The sequence below is a fragment of the Zalophus californianus genome, chromosome 11, assembly GCF_009762305.2.
Source record: "Zalophus californianus isolate mZalCal1 chromosome 11, mZalCal1.pri.v2, whole genome shotgun sequence".
Classification (NCBI taxonomy): Eukaryota; Metazoa; Chordata; class Mammalia; order Carnivora; family Otariidae; genus Zalophus; species Zalophus californianus.
The window spans coordinates 105,864,201-105,889,303 of NC_045605.1; the positions used below are offsets into that span (position 1 = coordinate 105,864,201).

The 25,103-nt window shown below is 55.1% G+C and overlaps 1 protein-coding gene across 2 annotated transcripts in view; it reads right to left on the minus strand.

Annotated features, from left to right (window-relative positions):
- Positions 1 to 25,103, minus strand: part of NRXN2 (neurexin 2) — a 98,663-nt gene that overhangs the window by 48,735 nt on the left and 24,825 nt on the right. Inside the window, exons 5-9 of one of the 2 annotated variants that reach the window (XM_027580338.2) lie at positions 19,530 to 19,553; positions 11,478 to 11,639; positions 10,263 to 10,701; positions 6,023 to 6,409; positions 5,641 to 5,844 (exon numbers count right to left, since the gene is read on the minus strand). In XM_027580338.2, the coding sequence (XP_027436139.1) occupies positions 5,641 to 5,844; positions 6,023 to 6,409; positions 10,263 to 10,701; positions 11,478 to 11,639; positions 19,530 to 19,553 (1,216 nt within the window). Of the gene's footprint in view, positions 1 to 5,640; positions 5,845 to 6,022; positions 6,410 to 10,262; positions 10,702 to 11,477; positions 11,640 to 19,508; positions 19,554 to 25,103 lie in introns of both variants that reach the window. The other variant, XM_027580348.2, reaches the window with a different exon arrangement.

The window sequence follows — 25,103 nt, forward strand, 5'->3', positions numbered from 1 at the left end:
CTGGGACGACTCCCTGGCTCAGAGCCCAAGTTGTGACACGTCACTCCCCATGCCCCCTGGGCTCTGAGCTAAATGGAGGGGTCTGCCCCAGGGCTCCCTTCCCGAGGCCATCCACCTCCCAAAGTCTCAGGGGGCCAGCACCACCCCTCCAGGAACCTTCCTTCTACCCTTCCTAACACGGAGGATGCCAGGCTGCCACTGGGGACTGGAGTGATCTCGCACCCTGAAGAGCAACTAGCATCAATCTGTTCTCCAAAGGAGGGGCCAGGGCCTCACAGGTGGGGATACCAAGGCCCCCACAGTATGATTCCAGAGGACACCCAGCGAGTCAGGGACAGGCAGGCACCATAGGCTAAGTCTCCTGCCCCTGCTCCAGCCCCAGCATTGCTATCCTATGACTCTAGGGTCAGCGGGCCCCGTGTGGCCAGAAAGCACGCTATCTACACAGAATTGCAGCCCAGGGCCCCAGGGCCTTGGGCCAACCCCCACCCCCCCTCGATGGGACACATTATCCACACCGTTAGTCAGCCAGCCTTACAGAGGGAATGGAACACTAGGATCTTACGAAGTCGGGAATTAGGGCCCTTTGGACACCTGCACCACACCATCGGACCCAGACAGCCTAGGACTGCAGAAGTCCTACACCCTGAGGCAGAGGAGCTGGGTCCTAATCTCATTATGTGGCTGTGGGCAAATCTCCTTTCTCTGAGCCTCAGCTTTCCTCCCTGTGAGCTGAGAACAAGAAAGAGGGGTTCAGCGGAGCGGGACCTTGTCTTTCAGAAAAGGGGCAGTTTCCAGCAATATCCTGGCATCCTATGGCTCCTCCCAGAGCAGGCTCTGCCCACAGCCCTACACCCAGGAAACAAAGGCGGGGGCATCTGGCATCCCTTGGACCCCTGAAGGTTCCTGCAGTGGAGGTGAACAGATTCCCCTGTGGCTCTGGGGGCATGGGCCCCTCGGGCAGTACGGCTGAGCTCCACACGCGTTGTCAACCGCAACAGAAGAGTGGGGGGAGCAGCCGGGACCCTGAGCCACTGCCTGGCACCAAGGGAGGGAAGAGGAAGCAGAGGAAGGCCAAGGAGCAGATTCAGGGGAAAGTCAGAGGCCCAGTGAGAAGAAGGTCGAGAGGGTGCAGAGAGAAAAGAGGAAGGAAGGGGGAGCTGAGGGAAGGAGAAGCTAGATGGAGGGAGGGGAAGAATGTCGGGGTGAGGGTGGGAGGGTGCCAGGCCTGGAGTCGGGTCACGGGGGCTCTCTTTGGGCCAGCAGAGCCTTCACCAATGAAGGGTCCAAAAAAGAAAAAAGGGGCTGGAAGGGCAGGCCGATCCCCTGTTGGGAAAAGCTCAGTTCTTCCCCTCCCCAGCAGGGGAGTGCCAGGAATGGGGGTCCATCTGTCCAGAGAAGAGGTGTTGGCTCCAGGTCCACCCCCTGCAAGGACCCCACCCTCAGAAGCCCCGCTCCAGTGGGCTTTGAGGACAGCAAACACCCTGTGAAGATGGGTACTGCGGGAAGGAGCCAGCACCATCCCAGAGGCGGGCAGAAAGTGGGGGTGAGAGAGGGCACCAGCCTTCTGTGCGCCCACCCGCCCGGAGCCCAGCTCAGGCAGCACCAGCGAGCGACTTGTTAGCTAGTGACCTGTGCCTCAGGTTCTGGGAAGGAATGGAAGTGACAGGTCTGTGCAGACCCACCAAGGTCCTGGCTGGACACAGAGACCAGGATGAGGGGATGAGCGTGTGAGGAAACAGGTGAGAAAGGTCACCTGCATGTTAAGGAACCCAGGGTAAAGAACCTAGGCTTTCCATCCACACGCCACCTGATCCCCTGCCCCACCCAGACCACACAGATCCCACAGATTGTAGATGGTGGGCCCAAGGCTCCCAGGCAAGGAGCCTCAGGAGCCCACTGGCCAGAAGCTCATCTCAGAAGTGACATCAAAGAGCAGCAGCCTGCAGTTCTTGTTCAGAGCAATCTCCCCGGCAGCCCAGGCTATGGGAGGAGTTTGAGAACCACTGACAGCCCCCGCCCCACCATGGGAACGAAGCACCCTTCCATGGCCTCGGGGATTAACAGGCTTTGGAACGTAATGTGTATTCAGCCTCATTTACGACAAGAACGAGTTAGGCTTACTCTGTATGGCCTGAGAGGGCAGAACTAGGTCCACAAGTGGGAACTTCAGAAGGGGCGGTTGACATGAAGGAAAAATGACCCAATGATTAGAGTGGCCATCAGAGGCGGGGAGCTCCTGACATGGGCATCTGAGCAGAGATGGAGGAGCTAATGGTAATTCACACATGGGCCGGGGAGGGGACGGGGCACGCTGGCTGGAGGAGATAACTTCTAAGGGTAGCTCCAGCTTGGAGATTCTCCTATTACAATATGCCCTTCACGTCAGCCTCACGGACAGCTGGATCTTCAGGGGCACGCCTGGTGGTGGGCAACAGCGACAGGCCAGGCTGGGCAATGGCCCAAGAGGTCATACCAAGGGCAAAAGGACCCAGGAACACAGGTCACAGTGGAACAGGGTGAAGAATCCAGGGGACTCTAATGTTCTCTGGGGACAGAAATCAATCACCTGCTCAGAGGCTGCAGACAGCAGAGCTTTGGGTACTTGCTCAGTGTCTGCAGGCCAAGGGACAGCCAGGAGGCACAGTCCAGTGTCTCTAGCGTCCTCTGCCAGGAAGGACGTAGCGACTCCTGGTTGGCCCTTCGTGGCCCAGCAAACGCCCCGCCTCCTGAAGCTGGCACTGAGGACCTCCTCCCAGCTGCCCCACCAAGTGGCCACCGGCAGCCTCACTTTCCTCTTTAGGACCCAGCACCAAGTCTGCGTCCTTCCACCGAGCATCTGACAGGTTGCAGAGCTGCCTTCCTTCCCTACAAGATGAGACCTCGAGGCCAGAGAGCAAGGCTTCTCAGGCTTCTCTCTGGTCCCCAGCAGTAAGTCCAGCCCAGGACCAGCCTTGGTGGTGTTCCCCGCCTGTGAGGCCCCACAGGCCCTGGGTAGCAAGCAGATTGGGGAAGCAGGAGTCAGACTGGGTCATGTAGTGTGGAAGCAAGCCTCCAGGCCTGGCTCGAAGCTTACGTCCCCACCCCAGTAAGATTTTCCTTCGAGAAGGCTGGGTGAGTCCCTACATATGTGTCCTGCATCTGTGTAATGCCTTCATTCCCGTTATTCCATCTGAGCCTCAAAACCACCATAGAAGGTAAACAGAGCGAGGATCCTTAACTTCATTTTACAGATAAAACAGAGGCCCAGCAGAGGGGAATGACCTGCCCAGCAGTCAAAGAGACCGGGTCTGAAACCCAGATCTCCTGGCCCTATGATGGGAAGTGCTCTTCCCATCAGAGCCTGAGGCTGCATGGCTGGGTGCAGATCACACAGCAACCACACGCCTCCCTGTACACATGTCCCTTGGTATTGTGGACAGATGCATCTGCACCAAGCATTTGGTCACGGCTTGTCCTGAGCCATATCAGAGATGGCACCTCTGCATGGGGCCCGGCACAGGCAGGGGTGAGAGGCAGGGACATGGGGCCCGGCACAGGCAGGGGTGAGAGGCAGGGACAGGTGAGAGGTAGGAGGACTGTCTTGCTGGCTGGCATCCTGAGGGCCACCTTCTTCTCTGCCTTCTAAGTACTTATGAGGCACAGACAGAAAAGCATACCGACGGGAAGGAGAGGGTCGATCCTAAGGGTGAAAGGTCCTGAGGACCCACCAGAGAGCATTTTCCTGGCTGAGGACACTGCCTCCTGTCTAATCTAAAAGGAACCCAAGCTTTTTCCCCAGGCACCTAAGACAGCCCAGGTGAGGAAACAGCATCTGCCTTCCCTGCAAACAGAAGGCCAGAGATGTTCCCTACCGTCTCACTCCCCAGCACACAGAACCATGTGCTACTGTGCAGAGAACACACGCCTCCCAGGGCGAAGGCGTTTGTCACACTGGGTCTGGGTACACAGACCAGGAATGTCTGAGGAAGCACGGGGCCACCCATGGGGTCCTGGGCTGGTGCCTTCCTCCCGTGACCATTTCAGAGGGGCCAGGGATGTTGTACAGACCATGAGACATTGGCCAAAGGCAGCCTCCCTTCCCACTTTCCCCCCTGCAGCACTGACACCCAGCACCCACTCTGTGGGCTGTGATGATGGCCCAAAGCAGAGCTTCACAGAGCCCTCATGTTCCCCAACTCTGTGGCCCCAGCCGCCTACACATCTCCCTGCCTCCAGCCCCTGCCCTGCTCGGCAAATCCTTGTCCTAGGAGGACAAAGACCAAGTGGCCAAAAGGGGAAAGGGAAAGACATCGTATAAATTTATTAATGAGGCAGTGGATCCCCAAAAGGCCACAGTCTGTCCCACAAGTGGCCTAGAGACCAAAGTTAGGGTGAAACTCCAGATCAAGATTTAAAAGCTCAAAGCTCTGTGTTCTTTCCAGTTGAGACTCCTAATCTGCTCAGAAGAATCCTACCTCTCTTCCTGCCCAGGACACAACAAGTGAGCCTCGTGGCCTGAATCTTCCTATATGGCAGGCCCTTGGGTGCTATACTTCTATGTGCTTAGCAAGTCTAGTATGAAATGGACAGTCATGAGCCCAGCCTGGATGGCTGAGGACCTCCAACTTCCAGTGTTCCCCTGACTGAAAGCCCCACCAAGGCGGGATCCGCGTCTTCCCTACTGTTGTAGGCCAGGGGCAGAAGACACTGGCGCTTACAAAGTGTCCCATAAATATAAGCTAAATGAGTGCACCTGCTGCTTTCTTCCTGCCCCAACAGGACTGATGGTCCCATCCAAACAGACACCCTGGGGATGGCCCGGTGAGGTATGTTCTGGGCAGGAGCCGAGATGGCAAGCCATCTGATGGTGAGGGTCCCTGATGCCCTCCACTCCCCAGTCTGTTAGAGGCAATGGGAAAACACTGTACTTTAGGGCAAATGACCTGGGTTTGAGTCTGGGCTCCTTCCCCAACCACTGCTGGCTTTGTGATGTTGGATGAGTCAGTATGTGAATTTCACAATCTATAAAGCAGGCAAAGCAAAGCCCAGCAGGTGATCTTGTGGCTTCACAGGGCAGCCAAGGGACTCAAACGTGAAAGTAGACAAGGGAAGACATGTCCCGAGTTGTCCAGCGTCACCTGCGCACCTATGACACAGACAGACATGGCTTTTTAAACTCAGAGCAGGTGAGTGTGGCTATGTACATGGCCAGGTCCTCCTCATCTCCAGATGAGCTGCGCTGAGCTCAGGCTTAGCACCACTATAGGCATCCGTGAGTCCTTCCGAAATGAATGAACCAGTGAAAGAGTAAGTGGATGAGCCGACAACCAAGAAGGAGCTATGTTGTTACGTGTGGATACAGGACAGAAGCCACCAAACCCAAATGAGTGTCCCGGGAGAGCAGCTGTCACACCGAGACACACTTGGATGGATGGCACGGCCATGCTGGGGGTACCCCATACCCGGTGCTGCCAAACATGGAGCATCCCCTACCCTGTGCATCCTTGCTAGAGACGGAGCTCTCAGAGGCGCTGACCCAGGGTTGGCACCTCCCCATTTCCCACTCTCGGTGGCGCCACCACCAGCTTCTCCAGACAGAGGGGGTGTGGTCAGAGGCAAGGACAGGGAAGGGACCAGAACACAGGGTGGGGTGGTTACCGAGGTTGACCGTGAGCTTCATCTGGCCCCCATCCAGCTCGAGGCGCAGGGTGTCGGCGGACTCCCTGGAGGTGGTAGCCATCATTAGCCCGTAGGCCCGCTGGGACATGAAGCGCAGAGACACATCCTCCGCCTCCGTGTGCATGGCATTCGGCAGCATGATCTTCATGTACATGGAGCCATCATAGCTCAGGACCGTGGCCTCTGCCCCAGAAGTGGGGGGAGAGGGAATCGAGGTACAGGTGAAGGCCAGTGGAGGGAGAGAGACCAAGAGGATCGTTACAAGGATGACAGGCCCAGGGCTGGCCTGGGAGGGGCACCCTGAGGAGGCAGGGGCCCAGGGATGGGCAGCGGGGACACCGGGAATGAAAACCAGCCTCACCTCTCTCACAGACCCGCCCCAGAAATCCGGTCCCGATGCAGTCACAGACGAAGCGGTTCCAGCCCTCTCGACAGATGCCCCCGTTGCGACAGGGGGCAGAGGTACACTGCTTCAGTGTCTCCCGGGAGCAGAAGGGGGCGATGCCCACCGCCCCCTGAGCCTCGGCCAGGCCCCGAAGGTCTCGGCTGCGCCCATCGATGAAGAGGTCTCGCACACAGCCCACGTAGCCAGCCCGGAGCGCCGCCGTCCACACCTCCGGGGGCAGAGGCAGGTCCACCCGTCCTCCCTCAGGGAGACCACCCAGGTACAGCTCACTCTCCAGGTCCAGAATCTCACTCTCCCCGGTGGCCAAGAACGGTGTGCTGCGGCTGTTCACTGAGATGGAGCCTAAGAATCAAGGGAGAGTGGGCCTCAGGGACGAAGGCAGGACTGAGAGTCAACACGGGCCAGAAAGGGACCCCTGACCTCCCACCCCGCACCCTACAGCAGCCCTGGGCCGGAAACTCAGTCTTATTTGCAGCTGCAGATACTACTTGACAAAGATTTCAAGTTCAGGAGCTCAGGTGAGCCAGCCCCAGCCCAGCTGTGGTGTGCGGTGGGCCTCTGTCCACACTCCTCCCTCTGCACCCGAGTGAGTCCTCAGGGCATGCACAGCAGTTGGACATGCCCCAAAGGGCTGGATCACTCATGGGTCATCCCCCCGGCCAGTGCCTTAGACCAGAAACCAGAGGCAGAGAACCCTAAGGAGGCTGAAAAGTTTGAATCCAAAGTGTTTTCTTCCTACTAACATTTACTGAACTTTTATGTCAGGCACTCGGCACTTCTCTTATGTCAGAGTCTCAAGGTAACCCTATGAAAATAGCCCTTTATGATCCCATTCGAAGCAGCAGGTGAAGCTTAGGGAGATTGGGGAACCTGCCCAAAGCACCCCAGAGGGTAAGGAGCAGAGGCAGAGTGCCATCCAGAGCCTGCTGGTCCAACCCTCTGCCTGGTGGACAAAATGGGCAGGCAGATCCGCTCCCAGAGCCCGACACAGGATGACAGTCAGGAGAGGGGTGGCCAGGCACAGAGCTCCTGAGTCGTAAGACTTCTTTGGAAAGAAAGGCTGGTTACCTTAGAAAAAAGATTTGGGATCAAGTGGGAGCTTCAAAACCTTTACTGAGATCTTTAAGAAGCAGAAGCCTATACATTAGAAACTATTCTGTTTACAGTTTTTTCTATACTTTTTCCTTCTTCTGTCCTTTCTCAAGAATTCTTAAGGAAAAAAAAAAAGTCTTTGGGCACCTGCGTGGCTCAGTCAGTTAAGTGTCTGCCTTCAGCTCAGGTCATGACCCCAGCGTCCTGGGATCAAGCCCCGCATCAGGCTCCCCGCTCAGCGAGGAGTCTGCTTCTCCCTCTGCCTCTGCCCCTCCCTCCCACCCCCCCAACCCATCCACTAGTGCACTTGCTTTCTCTCTCTCTCTCTCATAAATAAATAAATTTTTTTAAAGATTTTATTTATTTTTTGACAGAGACAGAGACAGCAAGAGAGGGAACACAGGCAGGGGGCAGTGGTAGAGGAAGAAGCAGGCTTCCCGCTGAGCAGGGAGCCCAATGCGGGGCTCAATCCCAGGACCCTGGGATGATGACCTGAGCCGAAGGCAGACGCTTAACGACTGAGCCACCCAGGCGCCCCAATAAATAAATTTTTTTTTAAAAAGTCTGCCTATCTCCACGGGGTTAAAGAGAGGTAAGGAGGGTCTGGTCTACATTAGGCCTGACTGGGCAAAGATCTTGGATAGGGGAGGGGGTGCAGTAGGAGATCAAAGCCTGAGTACAGGGTGTCAAATTCAAGAAGCAGAATTAGGGCCTCTTCTATGGATGGGACTCCTAATCTGGAGCACGTTCTCCTCTGCTCAAAGCCTCTCCTAAGCCAGAGAAGTCACTCCCCTGTGTCCCATTTTAATAACATGGCCCTAGCTTGTCTCTCCTGACAAGGTGTCAGATGCTCCAGGGTCTCGCTGCTAAAACCCACTCCCCGACCAGGCCCCCATATATGGCCCTCTGATCACCCATATCCCTGTTGGTAGCAGAGTCCCCAGATGCCTGCTCTACCCACCTGCTGTGGGGCCTCCTGGACATGGACGCTGCCCAGCTGGACTCTCAGTAAATGAACCAAACGGGGGAGAAGGAAGAGGTGGGGAAAGAATGTATAATGGAGAGTCAACAAAAGGAAATTAAAGTGAGTACAGGCCTTGCTCCAGATCCTTGCCCCAAAACATGGAAATGGAACAAACCAAGTGTCCATTGACAGATAAATGGACAAACAAAAGGTGGTGGTATTTACATACAATGGAATAATATTCGGCCATGAAAAGGAAGGAAAGGCTGACACCCGCTACAACATGGGGATGAACCTGAAAACACATTCAGTGAAGTCAGCCAGACACAAAAGGACAATTACTATATGATTCCATTTACAGGCGGTCCCTAGGGTAGTCAATCCCTAGAAACAGAAAGTATGATGGTGGCTGCCAGAGGCTGAGGGAGGGGAACAGGGAGTTAGTGTTTCATGGGGACAGAGTTTCAGCTTGGGAAGAAGAAAAGTTCTGGAGGTGGATGGTGGTAACAGTTGTACAACAGTGTGAAGATCCTTAATGCCACCGAACTGTGCACTTTAAAAATGGTTAAAATGGTAATGTTATGTGTAATTTAACACAACTAAAAAAAAAAAAAAACCACGGAAAAGGTCAAGGAGAGCTTTGTTGGGATGACTGCCCCAAGCGTGGGATTAAGTGCACAAATGAACTTGGGACATCAGAAATGGCCAGAGCTGGTCAAACAGTGACCCAAGGACCAGCCAGACCTGGTGTGTGAGCTCTGGAGATCTGTGGGAGGCTAATGAGACCACTGCATGAAGGGAAAGAAGAGAAGGCCCTGGGGTTCTCTGCAAGGCCTGAGCAGACTTCCAACCTAGAGAGTCACTAGTCACCTACGGGGAAACCCTGGGAGGCAGCGAGTGCTCTGTGAAGACCCCCAGGTGCCATCATGAGACAAAACCAAGGGATGAACCCATGTACTATAAAGCCTGGGGAAGGCGACACTTCTCTGGGGAAGAGAAGGGAAGAAACAGCCAGCCACGAGAGGTGGATGTTTCCGGGAGCCACAGTGCCTCCTTGCTCCCTGTGTGTGGGGGGGAAACAGCCCCTTCACCCAGTCTCAAAGGCCTGGTGCAGGGACAACTGCGGGGGGGGGGGGCACAACAATTTAGCTGATGTTGGTAAGTGCTTATGTTGGACATTGTGTCAGTTCTCCTTTACATCAATCCATTCTCTCGTGGTCAACAAATGGAGAAGAGCAAAGAGAGAATTGGGCAGAAAAGAAGACCAAAAAGGAAGAGTAGAGGAAAGGGTGGTTGGAAGCAACAGAAGTTTCAAGAAATAGCACCTGCCTGGCCCGAGCACTCTCTGCCCTGCTGTTTTATTGTGCTAGAAACCTCACCCGGTGAGAGTGTCGGGTGCTCCTGTGTCCCCCACCCCCCCCAACCAGAGCACGAGCTCCATACAGCGAAGACTGTTTCGTCCACCACCAACCCTAACCCAGCACCTTGGACAGCACCTGGCACACGGTAGGTACTCCGTAAGTACTTGTTAAGTGAGTTAATAAAAGAAAGTTGCGTGGACCTAGCTAGAAGGAAGGCAGGGTTGGGAAGATTTTTGTTTGTTTGTTTAAAGGAGAATGGGATATCTACTCTGTGTTGGGCACTGTGCTATGCTTTTACAGATATTCTCTTATTTTCTCCTCTCAAGGACCCCAGTGCAATGGTTCCTTTTATAGATAATGAAACTGGGCTTCAGGGGGCTGAGTAAGGGCCTAAAGTCACACACATGGTAAGTGGGAGAGCTGAGGTGTGAAGCCAGCTCTGCTGACTCGAAACACTACACTCCTCTTGTCAATGTACCATGACAGGAGGGGCAACGAAGGGGCTGACCGGATGGGAGGAAGGGAAGGACAGCAATGGGAGGGGCCTGGAAAGGATGGGGAGGGGCCAGGAGGAGAGTGGGAGGGGCCTAGAACAGATGGGGGAGGGGCCAGGAGGAGAGTGGGAGGGGCCTAGAACAGATGGGGGAGAGGCCAGGAGGAGAGTGGGAGGGGCCTAGAACAGATGGGGGAGAGGCCAGGAGGAGAGTGGGAGGGGCCTGGAAAGGAAGTCAGGCAGGGGGAGGGTGGAAGGAGACCCCCAACCCCCAGGCCTCCTGACCTTTGCGCCCGTCCCTTTGGAAGTCCACATGGCACCACTCTCCGTCATTGACCTTGCGGCTAGACGCCCGCAGCTTGATGCCCCCAGAGCCCATGTCCAGCAGGAGGTAGAGGTAGCCGTCCAACAGCTCCATGGCAAAGTAGTCAGCCCGCTGGGCAGAGCTATGGCTGCCGACCCCGGCCCCAGCCCGCCGGCCCTGGCTGAAGAGCAGGAGCCCGTTGGGCTCAGTGGTGCGGAAGTCCAGGGAGATGGAGCCAGTGCGTTTGGCACTCCAGCGGGGCAGTGCCACGAAAGCCTCAGGACTCTCAAAGGTCACGGGGTCGAGGGCAGCCACATCCTCGCAGCGGAATGATAGGTCCCCCTGCAGCTTCATCTTGGGGTCCCCTTCCTTTGCCAGGCGGGATAGTTCCAGCTTGAAGTCATTATTCTTATAGACCACCTGCAGGAAGGGGTGGGGTCAGGGATGAAGAAGCAAAAGCAGCTCAGGGCCTGGCCACTCCTGCTCAGCAGCAGCAGAAGCCACCATGGGACCCTGCCAAGGGGGGTGGGGGGGGAGCCTGCTCAGTGCCACTGGATCACTGGCTTGGACCTCTGTTCTAGAACTTCATGCACAGAGGCTGTGAACGAACACCTCCCTTGCCCCACTTAGGGTCTGTGCTCTGTCCTCTGGCCCAGCCTAGCCGGGCGGCCCTCAGTACCTGCTGAATCGGGGTTGATAATAATGACAAGAGAATCACTGCTCACATCTAGTGGACATCTTCCAACTGACAAAGTATTTTTATTTACCCTCTCATCTGCCCCTCACACCCACCTTGAGAAGTAGGTACTGACTACTCATTTTCCAGCTGAGGAAACTAAGAATTAGACAGGCCGACGGACTTGACCTTAGGGTCACAGAGCTAGTGGGTGAAAGAGCCAGGACCAAACACAGGTCTTTAGTCTTCACATCCAACATTCTTTCCTCTGCACCACTGCCACCCTCAAGGGTCCTCAAGGGTCCTAGAGAGGATGGGGGACTTTGGGGGCTCAAGGAAATGAGAGAGGAGAAGCTTCTTGATGAAATCAATGGGGCTTAGGTTTTGAAGAGGGGAAGTCTCCCTGCACCTTGGAAGGAACAGAGGAACCAGGCCGTTGGCCAGCTCCGACTAAATCACACTGAAGACAGGGACCAAAGGGTTTCCTGGCTGACCCCAGACCCTTCCTAGCCTTACTCACGTCCTTGAGGCAGCCCATAAAGTTGTTGCTGACGGGTGAGCCCGGCAGGTCAGCCGTGTTGGGACTGCCCCCAATGTAGAAGAAGTCATCCGAGCCCAGCATGGTGTAATCCTCCTGCGTGTAGCCTGTGGTGGTCAGGATCCCGTCCACTGAGATGGTCACCTGCCCAGCCCAGGGAGGGAGGGAGAGAGACAAGGAGACAACCGGCATCAACTCCCTGGGAAAAGCCACGGGCTGGGCAAGGGAGGGGCCAGGGGGCCAGGGGGAGGGGGACCCCCATTTTTATGTCTGCTTGTCTTGGAAGAGGAACAGTGGGGGGCAGAGAGGGAAGGCAGGAAAGGAGGTAGCACAAGATTTGATGGTTTCAGGGTGGGCTAAGGCCTGCCCCACAGCCCCCAACTCAGCAGGCAGAGGCCCGAAGGGTACTTGGAGGGCCCACCATGAAGAACAGCAAGAAGCAGTTCCTGGAAATGGCTCCAAACAGGAGTAGCGACCTCAGGACAAGGCCCCATTATGGGGGGATGGAAATGGCATCCTCACTTCCCTCCTCTTGAGGTGCTTTCTGGACCCTCATGTGATTTCAGAGCATCTTTCATAAAGGAGGTAGAGAATACCAGTTCTCCTTGGATCTTGGTGGCTTTGCCTCACCTGAGGCTGTCCCCTCAGGGCACTGGGGAGTCCTCTCAGTCTTAGACCAACAGGGAAATGGGAGATAGCGAGGGCATGCGGAACAGGAACTCAGACACTACTGGGGAGCATTGGAACTTCCTGGGGGACACAGAACGCCCTCGGGGCTGACTCCCACCACCACCACCCTAACATCAAGGGTTCCCACTGGTCCTTGCCTTCTTCCTGAGTCTGTCTCTTTGTTCCCCAGGTCCCCCTGTATGCCGGTGGTTCTCCTGTCTCCCAAGGAGAGGGTAGCCCTTTATTTATCAGCCTGCCTTCTTTTCTTCGTTGTCTTCCCTACTAACACCGCCATCATTACTCAGGTTAGGGAACAGGGGGTGTGGGCTAATTTCACAACACCTTAACCCTGGGCTGAAAAGTCAGCTAAGAAAGCAACGTGGGTAAGGAGCGGGGGAGTACCCGATGTTCCAAGGAGAGGACAGGGGCTCAGCCGTGACCTGGGGAAGGCAGAAGTGACCTTGGGGAGGAGTGACAGATGCAAGGAACTCTCTGTCTACGCCCTCCCCAGACAAATGCCCACTTGGCCCCTGAAAAGTTTAGCCATAGGAGCAGCCCGCAAGGGCTCCAGAGACCCAACAAGACTGTGGGGGAAGAACCAAGGGCTTCGGGACCATGAGCGCCCCACTGTAGGGAAGCTGTGGCTTAGGATGGTCACCTGGGAAGAGCAGGCAGGCTCCTACGGGAGCCATCAGGAAGCTGGCTCGCAGTGAACCCAACACTGTGCTTCCGCAGACCACAGCTCACCCCCACTTCCCAGTCCCCAAAGATGCTTCAGGACCCTCTTTTCAGGCACCGTCTGGAGATTTGGGCCTTCCAGTCACATCCTGTGATGTCCCCACCCACACCAGCCCATACGCACATGCCACCAGCCATCTTCCTGAGCCTGGTCTCCAGGGCTCCATTGTCATGGGGCAGGAGGAGGATGTTAGGAACTCCGAAAGAACGTGGGCACAACGAGGCAAAGGGAGCTTCCCCCACAGGGCCCTCGAGTCCTCCTCACTCACAGTGAGTGGGGGTACAGCTGAGCAGAGTGAGGGCTGAAGGGGTCCCCTCCTGGGAACCATCAAACCTTGTGCTGGGGGGATCAGGTTCAAGGACAGAAGGTCTGTGTGGGAGGGGGCAGTTTGAAGGCTTTTGAGTCTTATTTTGAGGAGAGGGCTGGTCATTATTGTTTATTTCTTCTTCCCTCAACCCACCTGAGGTTGGGAAGTAGGGATCAGGGTGGAAAAGGGAAGGGTCAAAGTATTAGTCACAAAAACATGCATACGAGATTAGGATGTGGGCAGAAAGAGGCTGGGGAACGGGAAGAAGGGGACTGGGGTGAAGGGGTGGGATAAGACAGGGAGGGGCGGTAGGTGAAGGGGTCTCCCTAGGGCAAATTCCGTCCCGTCCCACCCTGCAGCTCCGCTCTTGATCCCACACCAAGACCTGGAGATGGGCCACTAATTAGTTCCTGAGCCTGTGACTGGCCACGCCACCTAGACGGTCAGCTCCTGAAGGGCAGGTATCTGGCCTGACATGTCCCTGCAACCACATTAATCCCAGCACAATCCAGGGACACATCATGGTCATTAAAGGCGAACATCAAGTCACCTCGCGACCCGGAGAGACACTGGGCTCTCACTGCCTATGTCCCATCTATAAGCCCAGCACCTCAGGAGCCTTGAGCGGACAGAGCCTCCATCCTCTGAGACTGCTCTAATCAGGTGCCCTTGCTTCGGTGCAGCCGGAGGGCCCCGCTGGCCCCCAAGTTCCTCAGGAAGAGGCTTCCCTGGCCTCCTCAGGCTTCCAGCCCCCCTGAGCCACTCAGCTGTGTCCTCCCCCCTCGGCCCCAGCAGCCAGGGCACCAGCTATAGACACGTTCCTCACCCTATGGGTTCTCTTTGGCCCAGTCCATGCAGTGAGCTCACCTGCCTTTGCCATTCTACAGTTAGAAGGACCTGACCTGTGGGCAGCACCCTCCTCGATTCCCCTTCAGACTGGGCGTGAATCTGACCTTGCCCTCAACGGCTTTATGCAAATCCCTGCCATGTGGTGCCCCTTTTGGAAAAGGGCTGCCTTAATCACCTTCTTATCTGTCCCCCAAATTCACAACTATTTTTTAGAGCAGCCCTGGCCCAGGGGCTGAGGGAGAGGGTCGCAGGAGACAGGGTGACATACGGAGGTGCACGGAGGAAGGGGGGGGTCAGCCTGGGGGTGGAGGAAGTAGAGGGAGAAAGGGGGAGACGGGCACTGGGTGGAAAGGAAGCCAAGAGTAGGGGGAATGGAGGACAGTCTCTGGGGAAGGCAAGGAGGGAGATGACAGAGATTAGTAAAACCCGACTGTTCCCTCAGACAAATCAAAGTCCAGACACAAAAATGGCAGGTTCGTTAGTAAAAGCAGGAAACAGGGGCATAATTCCCCCGTCCCCCTCCACCCCAGGGGTTCGTGATGCCCCTGCCCCCCAACCCCCTCTCCCCGCGCAGCTTCTGGAAGGGGTGGGGCCGGCGGGGGAGGAGGGCAGGGGGGCCGTGCGACTGAACAGCCTTTGCAGCTGGGACACATGCAGGTTAGAGGGCCAGGGTTGGGAGCCAGGCCCAGCAGGAGAGGAGAGAGAGGCAGCCGCAGGTGAGAGGGCATGCAGGGTCAGGGGAGATGGGGAAGAGCAGAGATGGAGGCGAGGAAGCTGTGGGTGCAGGAAGGAGAAGCTTCCTTCCAACGGAGGAGGAGAGAGGAGCCACCGCTAGGACAGAGACATTTATGGGTTGAGAAAGAAACGGAAGGGACACGAGGCTCAGATCTTCCTCACCAGAGGGTGACTCAGACGCTCATTCCCACCACCCATTCACTACTGATCACTGACCCAGACACACCTGCTCACACACCACATCCTGCTGGAGGCAGTGGGAGGAAGTCCTGACCGGCTCATTTCCAAGCATCCTCCTTTCGGTCACCAGGACCACGGCTAGCACCCGAGACACAGCAGACACTCAGCACCCAACCCACACCAACACATCAACCCGGACCGCGCCAGGGCCCTGAGTGAGGACTGAGGACGCCAACGGGAATGAGCCATAGCTCTGCCCTGGAACAGCCATGCGCAGCCGGGGAAGAAGGGGTGACGCACCGAAGACACGGGAGCCCAGCCTCCCTCCACGTCCCAGGAGCATGGAGTGTGGCTGGAGGTGGCTGCAAGAGGCAGCCTCTGACCTGGGCGGGGTCTCAACCCTCCCTGCTGGGCCCCCCTCTCTTCCGCTCTGCTCTGCCTGTCTGCTCGTAGGCAGGCTGGTGGGATGTGAAACCGGGTCCTGGCCATGCCTGTCCCCACAGGCACACTCCATGCCTGTCCTGACCCAGGAAGAAAGGCTGAGGAAGAGGGAAAGCCCCTCTGGCACCATCCAGCGCCTTTCCCAGCTGCCTACTAGGATCACAGGGTCACTGACCTCCTTGGGAGGGGGACTATTCAGGGGAGAATAAGATGGAGGGCTGATGTTTTTGACTTGTGGATGGGCTAGAAGGGTTTCTGGGATTTTGAAGGCCATCGACATTGTATGCAAAATTGTCTCATTTGTCCATTACTGTCATCAAATTCTCAAAGGGTTCCAGAAGCCAAAGGTGGTTAAGAACAACTAGTTTAGGAAGAAGGCCCGGGCCTCCCCATAAGATTAAGTGGGGTGGGGGCGCCTGGGTGGCTCAGTCGTTAAGCGTTTGCCTTCGGCTCAGGTCATGATCCCAGGGTCCTGGGATCGGGCCCTGCATTGGGCTCCTGGCTCAGCGGGAAGCCTGCTTCTCCCTCTCCCACTCCCCCTGCTTGTGTTCCCTCTCTCGCTGTGTCTCCTCTGTCAAATATATAAATAAAATCTTAAAAAAAAAAAAAGATTAAGTGGGTGGAGTAGGGCATGAAGACAGGATGGCTGAGGGAGGTCGTGCAGGCCTGCTACCTGCTCAAGTTCAGCGATCTGTTTGGGGCAGGGAGAAGCTAAAAGGAGAATCAGGTTGAAAAGACTCCCAGGAAAATGATTTGGCCAGCAGTTATAGCCCTACAGCAACTCCTGACATCTGGATTTGATAAAGTTTGGGGCTAGAGGGGAAAGACTTCAGGTCAGAAACCTTGAGTTCCTCTCGCCTTTCCCATTTTCCAGAACAATCTCTGCCTCTCATCTGTAAAAGGGGTGTAACTACCTCCATCACTCGTACTCCAGGCTGATGATGTGGATCGACTGAGATAACAGAAGTGAAGGCACCGGACCCTCCATAACTGCTATGTGTCCCCCCCCAGCTGTCTCTGGGCCTCAGTTTCCCCTTCGGTTAACTGACAACAGTCTCTGCCTGATGCCTCAACCTAGGCATTTGTCAAGTTTAAATTATATGCAGGATGTGAGAGCTATTTAAAAGAATCAGAGACCCCAGTGTGTGTCTTTGATTATTATTACAAGAAAACTATTACTATTTTTACAAGAAAACGTCCATCATCCTGACCACACCTGACCCAAACCTCTCAACGTACTGGCCTTTTTGGTCTGTATCCACCCCCTCCCCCAACGAGAAGCCCTCCAATAACAAGAAAAGAGACCTTATAAAAATGAGTTAGTAAAAATAAATTCAAAGCCAACTGGAACTGGGGCTGAGGAATGCCCGGGAGTAACAACAGGGTGAACCCCATCTCTTTTGGGGCCCCATGCTCTGAGTCTAGTCTTGCCCTGAAAAGGCTGATCCCAGGGACAGGTTTTCGAGGGTTTATGAGGCTCCTCAGGCCACCAGGAGGCAATCAGCCCTGATCATCAAGCAGTGATGCTCACACCGTAGACTTTAAAAACGTAGAATTTAGCAGGAACGTTCCTTGCCAGGGCTGAAACCGCACAAGGCTGTTTGCCTCTTAACCAACTTAACCACATTCCTCCATCTTTCCTCCTCCTCCCCAGGCCAATTCCTGAGGCATTCTGGGGTTTCATGCAGTTATTTTGAGACTGATTCCTAAGAAGGGATGGTAATAGGATCTCCTGTGGGGCCCGAGATGCTGTATTCTCCAGGGTCTGCTATGGGAAGGGAATCACTTCTTTACAACACACCCTCACCCTGGAAACACTGAGATGGATAATCAGTTAATATGTTATAAGGATGAATAAAATTATAATTTCCTTTACAGAGTACAGATGCTTTCCCTTCCATTACCCTGCTTGATCTTCACACTGACCCCATGAAACAGCCAATGTATATCATCAGCTGTGCAGTAGATGAGGAAACTGAGCTTTGGCCCAAGCCCATGTGGTCAATTTTTAACTGAGCCAAGACCAGAAGGAAGGTCTACGGAGTCCTTATGCTCAGATGGTTTTGCCCTGGTGTTTGGGGTGTGCCACATGGGTTTATCTTGCCTCCTTTCTGTCCCCAAAGTCACAGCTTGGCTGTCCAGGGGGGCTCTGCAAAGAAAGAGTTCCAAATGCCCAGCTCCTGGCCTGGCTGGAGGGGTGGACCGAAGCTAACTTCTAGAAGCAGCCGCTGGAGAGCAGAGCCTGTGGGTGGCATGGCGCCGGGACCACCAACTGGCTCTACTGGAACGCCAGGATGCCTGGAGTGACCAGAAGAGGTCTCGGATGGGGAAGGGCTGGGATGATGACTGCGGCTGTGGGCACTGCCTCGGGGACCGGGCAGAGGACAGGGCCACCACGGGTCTGTGGGTAAAAGGGAAACACAGCCTGTGAAAACATCAGGACAGGCCAGACATAGCCTCACAGGTCGAGCCCCTGGGGAGGCCGAGGAGCTGCTCTGCCTGGGAGCTCCAGCCAGCAAGCTTCCTTCGTGGCCAGCCAGGCAGCCTCACAGATCAGGGAGGCTGGGAAGGCCAGGCAGCTGCCCCAAGCAGCATGGGCCCCACGGGAGCAGACACGTCCATCTGCGGGGTCCCCAGCCTGGTGCTCAATCACTCTGCATTATTAATAGGCGATGACTAACTGCCTGGCGCTGCAGAGCCGGGACGGGCAGGCACGAGGGAATCCCAGGGGATGGCACCAGCACAGCCAGCAGGCACACGCGCTGAGGCGAGGCGAGGAGCAAAGGGCCAGCCCCAGCTCCTGCCCTGCTCCTGCCCTGCTCCTGCCCATCACAGCCCAAGACTTGAGGGCCGGCCCCCACTGCTCGCCTCCCCGCAGAGCCCTGCCCAGGGTCAAACCTCCGCACCATCCCACAGCCCGCAGCTCACACCAGCGTTCACACGTGTGGAGTCACCAGCAGAAGCCCACAGACACACAGCACAGTCTCCCACTAACACCCCCTAAATGTCACACCAACATTTACCCACAGTCGCACCCACACACCAACACACACCAGCTGCGTTTACACAGACACCCACACCAACACTCACCGGGACCGAGCCCAACCCAAACAGAGGAGTTTGGCAACAGGGGGCCCCACTTCACCCCTCCTGCACCTCCTCCTCTCGTCCCCTCACGAGGGAAGGTAACCACCCCGTCAGAGGCCATGCGGGACAGGCAGGGGGACGGAGGTCAGGGGAGATGGGGCGGGGGGCGGGGGGGAAGGAAGACAGTGTGAAACACAGTGTTAGTCCGAACAGCAGAGCGGTGGGGGGAACTGGCCGCTATCCCTCCTGGGGGGAAAAGACCATTCATGCCATGCAAATGTTGGGGGAGACGGAACCACGAACCCTCAAGGTTGAGGAGGGAGGGAGGGGATGTCACCTCTTCCCTGGCAGCCAGCATAGAACAGCACCCAAACTGGTGTGAACTGGTCCCGGGCCGCTCCACATCTCCCAGGGCCATCCCCGCCCCCCCTACAGAACCTGCCCAGCTGGCTGCCACTGGAGGCTCAGCCCCAGCCCCCCACTCCCAACTGGAGGGGCCTGTCCAGGAGCTGACAGTGACCAGAGCGTAGCATGTCATGGGATGGTGTTTTCCATGGATTTTCAGGAGACCAAGAAAGAAACTAAATCAAAGAGAAAAAACGAGGGAGTGGGGGGTGTGGGGGAAAAGGAACAAAATAAAGCAATAGAAATCAGCAGCCTGGCATTGGGGCTGGTCTAACCAGAGCCAATGAACATGGGGCCTGCCCCCAAGTCTCTCTGGCCAGGAATCTGAATTCAGGACTCAGGGTTAGAGCAAGGACAGGCCAAATTCCTCGATTTCCATTTGTCTTTTGGATTTGAGTTTGGGCCAAAAAAGAAAGAAAAGGGAAAGAGGAAAACTAAAAGAGAGAAGCAAAATCTAAAGATTGTCCAGGACGCCAAAAACAATCGGAAGAGCAAAACAACCAAAACCAAACGGGGAAAGGAACCAACAAAAGAGGGAGAATCGAACAGTTAAAAAAACCCACGGCAAACCAAACGGTAAGACAATTAGAGTGATATCTACCAGATAATGCAGTTTGTTTACCATAGCGTGTCCAATCCCTGCGTGCTTCACCGGAGATATGGGGGAGGGGTGGGGGGGGTCAAAAAAAAACAACAACAACAAAGACAACAACGAAAGAACAGAACGAAAAGAAAAGAAAAATAAAATGACCAACTGTGAAACTCAAGGAAGGAGGAAAAATATATTTCCATATATATTTGGTTGGTGGTTCAGACCCTCCCACCTTAGGCTCAGCTAAAGCATTCTGTTTAAAGAAAATTAAATTATAATGGGAGGGAGAAATAAAACACACAAAAAAATTAAATCCCTTCTTCTCCCAATCCCCCCTCCCAACCCCTCCTCTGGATTCCTCTACCCCCGCAACCCCTCCCGGAAGAGCCGGCTGCAGAGAAGGGGAACAGTTAAAGACCTTGGTTAGTAGAGAAGAAAACAACAAAAGAACTGGACCAGGAAAGCAAAGACTTAAAGATGGCCGACATTCCGCAATGAGACAGAAAGGTTAGTTCGGTTTTTCACTCATACCTCACCCCACCTGTCCCTGCCATCCCTTGGTCCCCTGGGTTATAAGCGTGTTAGTAACACACACAGAGTCGGCAACGGGGTTTTCCAACAGAGGGTGAGAGAGGGAAGGCAGGGGGTTAAGAAGCAGACCCAGTTATGCAGTATTAGTAAGTCCTTTCAGCTGAAATGTTAGGGAGTTGAGGGGAAGGAAGGGGGGGAACAAGGGATGTGAGAAGGGATGGGCTATTGACTCGGGTAATGGACAATGGGTTGTTGGCTAACTGGTCAACCAGATGGCCTTCTAGAGAACTGGCCAACTGGCTGACCAGTGACCATATTGAGTTAATGGGTTAACTGGTTGGTGATGGGCCAGCTGGCTGTCAGGCCGGGAGAAGGGTGCCCAACGCCCCTAGAGAATCACAGGACTGGCTAGAATGAGAGGCAATTTCATTTGGAGGCAAAGGGAAGAGGTTCCCAAGGAGCATAGGAAGGGATATAGGGGTCTGCTTTTCCTGGGCATGGAGGATAGGCAAATCGATCCAGGGAGTATTGGAGGGAAGGGGGCACCTTCTCTTTTATTGTTTCTCTTCCTTGAGAAAAGAAGAGAGAGAGAGTCGCCACCAGAACAGGGAAAAGGAAACTTTGCCCTCCGTGGGCTGGCAGAGGGTTCATGTTCACGGCATATCTCATTCCTCTCCTTCCTCTCTCCTACTCATCACTGATCCCTCCTTCCTGCCTAATTTGACTTTCCAGAGCCCATTCCCCCCCCCCAAAGTTCCCCAGGTTCTTCAAACACCCCACCCTCGGTCCCTTATGCTCCTCTGGGCAGCCACCCATCCTGGAATAAAGTGCCCCCACCACCACCCCTGCAAGTCCCTGGAATTGGTAAGGCTTTCCCAGCAGCCCAGCCTCCTTCCATGCACACCCACAGACCCCTGAGCCTCCACTCCCCCCAGCCAGCACCAGAAATCCATATCCCCCACACACCACACCATAAAAAGGAACGCAGAGGCCCACCCACCTCTAAAACCCCTCACTCCTCCCTAAGCCATAAGCCAGCTTCTTCTTTCCCAGTCTCTAGAGTCCGCACCCCCATGTGGCCCTGTTTATTTTCTCTTCTCAAGGCCAAAGGCAGAGGCAACAATCACCTTCCCAATAACCCTGTCCTTGTGGAGGAGAAATCAAAGGGACTGAGGCAGCTTCACAGAGGGTATCAGAAATGGTGGGATACCATTGCTCGATAGCCATTAAACACTAAACTGCACACCCGAGAGCGCAATTTCAAGAAGGATTCTAGGGACAGATCCATTAGTTACAGCATTATTATCACCGGTGGGCACAGGACTAATTCAGAAAGACAATTAATAAGGGCCTCGTATAATGAAAAATAACAGAATTCTACATATAGCAGCTAGAAGAAGTGCCAGATAACCAATATCAATTATTAGTGATGCAGAAGCAGTTTACATAACGGGAAGGCAAGAGTCGAATGTCAGATGCAGTGACCAGTGCGAGGCGCTAACCCAGGATTCGAGAATTATACTGCCGGTGGGGCTGTTGCGAAGTGAAGAGGCCAACCAGTCAGGACAAGGGACAATTAGTTCCAGGGCAGCTAAACCAATTGCACCCCAAAAGGAAGAGTTGTCTGATATCCCTGACTAGTTTAGCAATGCAGAAAAAAAAGGCGTGGCGGGGGGCGGGGGGGGGGTGGTTGGGGATCAGAGGTAAAAATCCAACTACTATTATTCTTTTTGAACTAGAACTGGTTGCAGAGACTAAAATTAAAAAAAAAAAACGTTTTCAACTTTCTTGGACAACTTTAATTTTTAACAAGTAGAACAGCAAATTCAGAAGCAGGATTGAGAGGAAAGAGATGTGAGTTCAAAGCCTGGGCCTGCCACTAATGTCAGGACATCCCGGCCTCCTCTGAAAAATAGCAAGGTTGGAGTAGGTGAGGCAGTGGCAGGTCCAGAACCCAAAACCCAAGGCGACTGTGGCCAAATTAACTAGAGTGGAGAGGGTACTGGAAGCCATTCCTGGTGGCTTGTGACACAGCACAAGGAAGGGGTCCACGGAGCAGCCCGTGCCTTCCCGAATGTCAGGATGCGGAAGACTAAGGCTTCCCACTAGCACATGAGTGGTAAAGGCTCTTCCGCACTCTAGGAACAGAGGACTCCTGGAGTCCAAGAGCACAAGAATGATAGCGAAGGAGGAAGGAAGAAGGCATCAAGTCATGGGGGTGGGGGTGGGGCTCAGCCATTATATCCAGGGGCAACTTAGCCCCCTCCCTACCTTGAACTCTGGCTGTAGCTCTAACCCCTCAAGAAAGTCAAGACGGGGACTCTACACACAAATCATAAATCACAGAACTCTGGATGAAGGCAACCTTCGCAGAGCTTGAGGAAGAGCAGCTCAGGACAGAGAAGAGGTGCTCACTCTACTCAGGGATCACAGGGACCCATTTTTCAGAGAGGTATTCAGAACGCTCAGATGGTTTCGAGATTCGGGAACATCCAAGAATGGCAGATCCACAAGACAAATTACGAATTCGAGCAGCCTTTGCACTTTGCACCAGCGACAACAACCAGGCTCTCCCTGGGAGGCAGGAAAATGGGCGTAGCTTCGAAGTCAGACCGACTTCTGACTTCCAGTCCTACCCTTTCCTAAGCGGATAAGGGGGGGGCGTTGGGGGGGGCAAGCTCTCTAACCTGTGAAGTCTCAATTTGCTCATTGATAAAATGGGAGTATGTCCCACTGCACAGGATGGTTCATGAAAATTAGGTGAGATACAAAAAGAAAAGAGATTGTCAGTGTCTTCCGAGAAACGCTGTAAAAAGAAAGAACACAGTCCTGAGACACTTCAGAGGGGTGGAGGGAGAGGCTTGCTTTCCTCTGGTTTGTAAGGGAAGAGGAGTTGTTCCCAGGGCATCAGAGACAGTGTGATATTGGGGTGAAATAGATCGGCTGGGTCTTCATGTCCAAAATCTCACCAACCAGCTTCAAGAAAGCACCTAAACGAACCAGAAAAAACACTTGAAAAACAGCTACAAATGCGCACTAGCTGCTGGTTCTAAGCCCTCAAGCGTGGGACCACCTGGTAGAGAGAAGAAATGAACACGAATATCGACCACGCAGAAGGAATGTGATGACAGGGCTGGAACGCATTGTCTCATCGGCAGTGTCTCCGCAGGGGGTCTGAGGGGACACGTTGTCCTTGGTTGAGAACCACAGCTCTAGGGATGACAGGAGCACCCCCCAAAAAAGCCAGGGACTCGAAGGGCCTGGTAAGGATGGACTCAGCCACAGGCTGGGCCTTGAGTGGGGACAGTGAGTCCAGAGCGCAAGCCCGGGGCTGACCTTCTCGGGGATCGTCACAGTGACGAAACCAGGACTGCACCTCGCATGTATGGATGTGGATCCCTCCAGAAACCCTTCCCAAACCGCACTTGCAATCAAAGTCTTTGGGCAGACACCCTCTTTGGCCCTGGAGGCCTGTGTTGGGGTCACCATGACCGGACTCTGCTCTGACCCGTCGTAAGAGACCGGGGCGGGGGGAGGGGGCGCCTGGGTGGCTCAGTCGGTTAAGCGTCCGACTCTTGATTTCAGCTCAGGTCATGATCCTGAGATCGAGCCCCACGTTGGGATCTGTGCTCAGCTGGGAGTCTGCTTGAGATTTCTCCCCCTCTCCCTCTGCTCCTCCTCCCACTCAGGCGTGCGCTCGCTCTCTCAAATAAATAAATAAATCTAAAAAAAAAAAAAAAGAAAAAGAAAAAAGGCCAGGGGGAAGTGATTTTCAGCAGTTACCAGCCTGAACCCCCGACTCTGGGAGCTGAGGAAGAGGCCACCGTGGGTCACTGTCTACACTCAGTACTGCTGAGGCCAGACCTCATCCGCCCCCCCTAGTCTCCTCTTGGTGACTCTCAAGCTCCTAGGACTTTTAGGGTCCCTGCTGCTCCCTTGGCACTTGTGTAGTTTTGCTCTGCTCACTTTTAACAGACTCCTCCTGTCTCCTCGGGAGCCAAAGGGCTGGGAGGGCGTGGACTGCCTTTTTTCCCTCTGTACCCAGTGTGGATGCACAATACGTTTGTTGACCAACAACACGTGGATGGGGACCCTGGGCTTGCAGCGTGTTGCCAGAGGTCGGTACCGGGTGACAGCACCGGTCCTGCGGAGGGAAAACCAGCAAGAAGTACCAAAACAAGCCCTCCGGCCCCCAGCGGGCACCGTGTGCATGGCACCTACAAGTGGAACGAATGTACGGGACACACTCAGGTGTGCTCAGACAATAGAGACAACACAGGACCGACCTCTGGTCAGAGAATGATGTGACGGGAAGCAAGGCAGGGCACCGGGCTTGGTACCCCGTGGAGGACGGGGAGCACAGAGAACAGGCCCAGAGGTAGGAGCCCCACAACCACGGCAAGTAGCAGGCTCAGGAAAGAGCAGCAGGATTCGTCACGGAGGCCTCCCAGCAAGGGGGAAGGCGCCAAAGGAGGTGGATTCCCCATTCGACCATCCCCCAGGGGTGGTGAAGAACAGGGAGGAAGAGTGTGAGGTCAGCCGGGATCCCCACTCCCACGGAGGAGCCCGTCAGGGAGGACGGGGGCCGGAGAAGGAGCACGGTGAGGACCATGAGGAGGAGAGGCAGCGGAAGGCTAGCTGTCGCACAGCTAGAACTCGGAAGTACAGGGAAGGGAACTAGCAAGAGGAGGCCTAACCCAGCAGCGGTTAAGTGCCTCCTGGGACAGAGACGGTCCGCGTTCCTGGCGGCACTCAGCCCGCTGGAAATGGAGCTGGATGAGCTTCCCGGCCACTCGCTGCAAGAGAGAGCAGTGCATCCAAGAGAAAAGGACCAGCAGAAGCCCAGGCCCCTGGCTCCTGCCTGAGGGAACAGAAAAAGGAGTCAGGAGGTGGAGACAAGCATCACTGGATGCACAGTGGCCGCGCTGGTTTGAAGAAGGGTCTGGCTGGGACTCTGCTTGAGGCAGGAGCTTGCAGGATCGGAACCGGGGGGTTGGGGGGGGGTGGTGTCAAGCAGAAGCCTGGCCAGAGAGATGGCCTCACCCACCGTAGCCACCCTGGTCCTTATAAGTG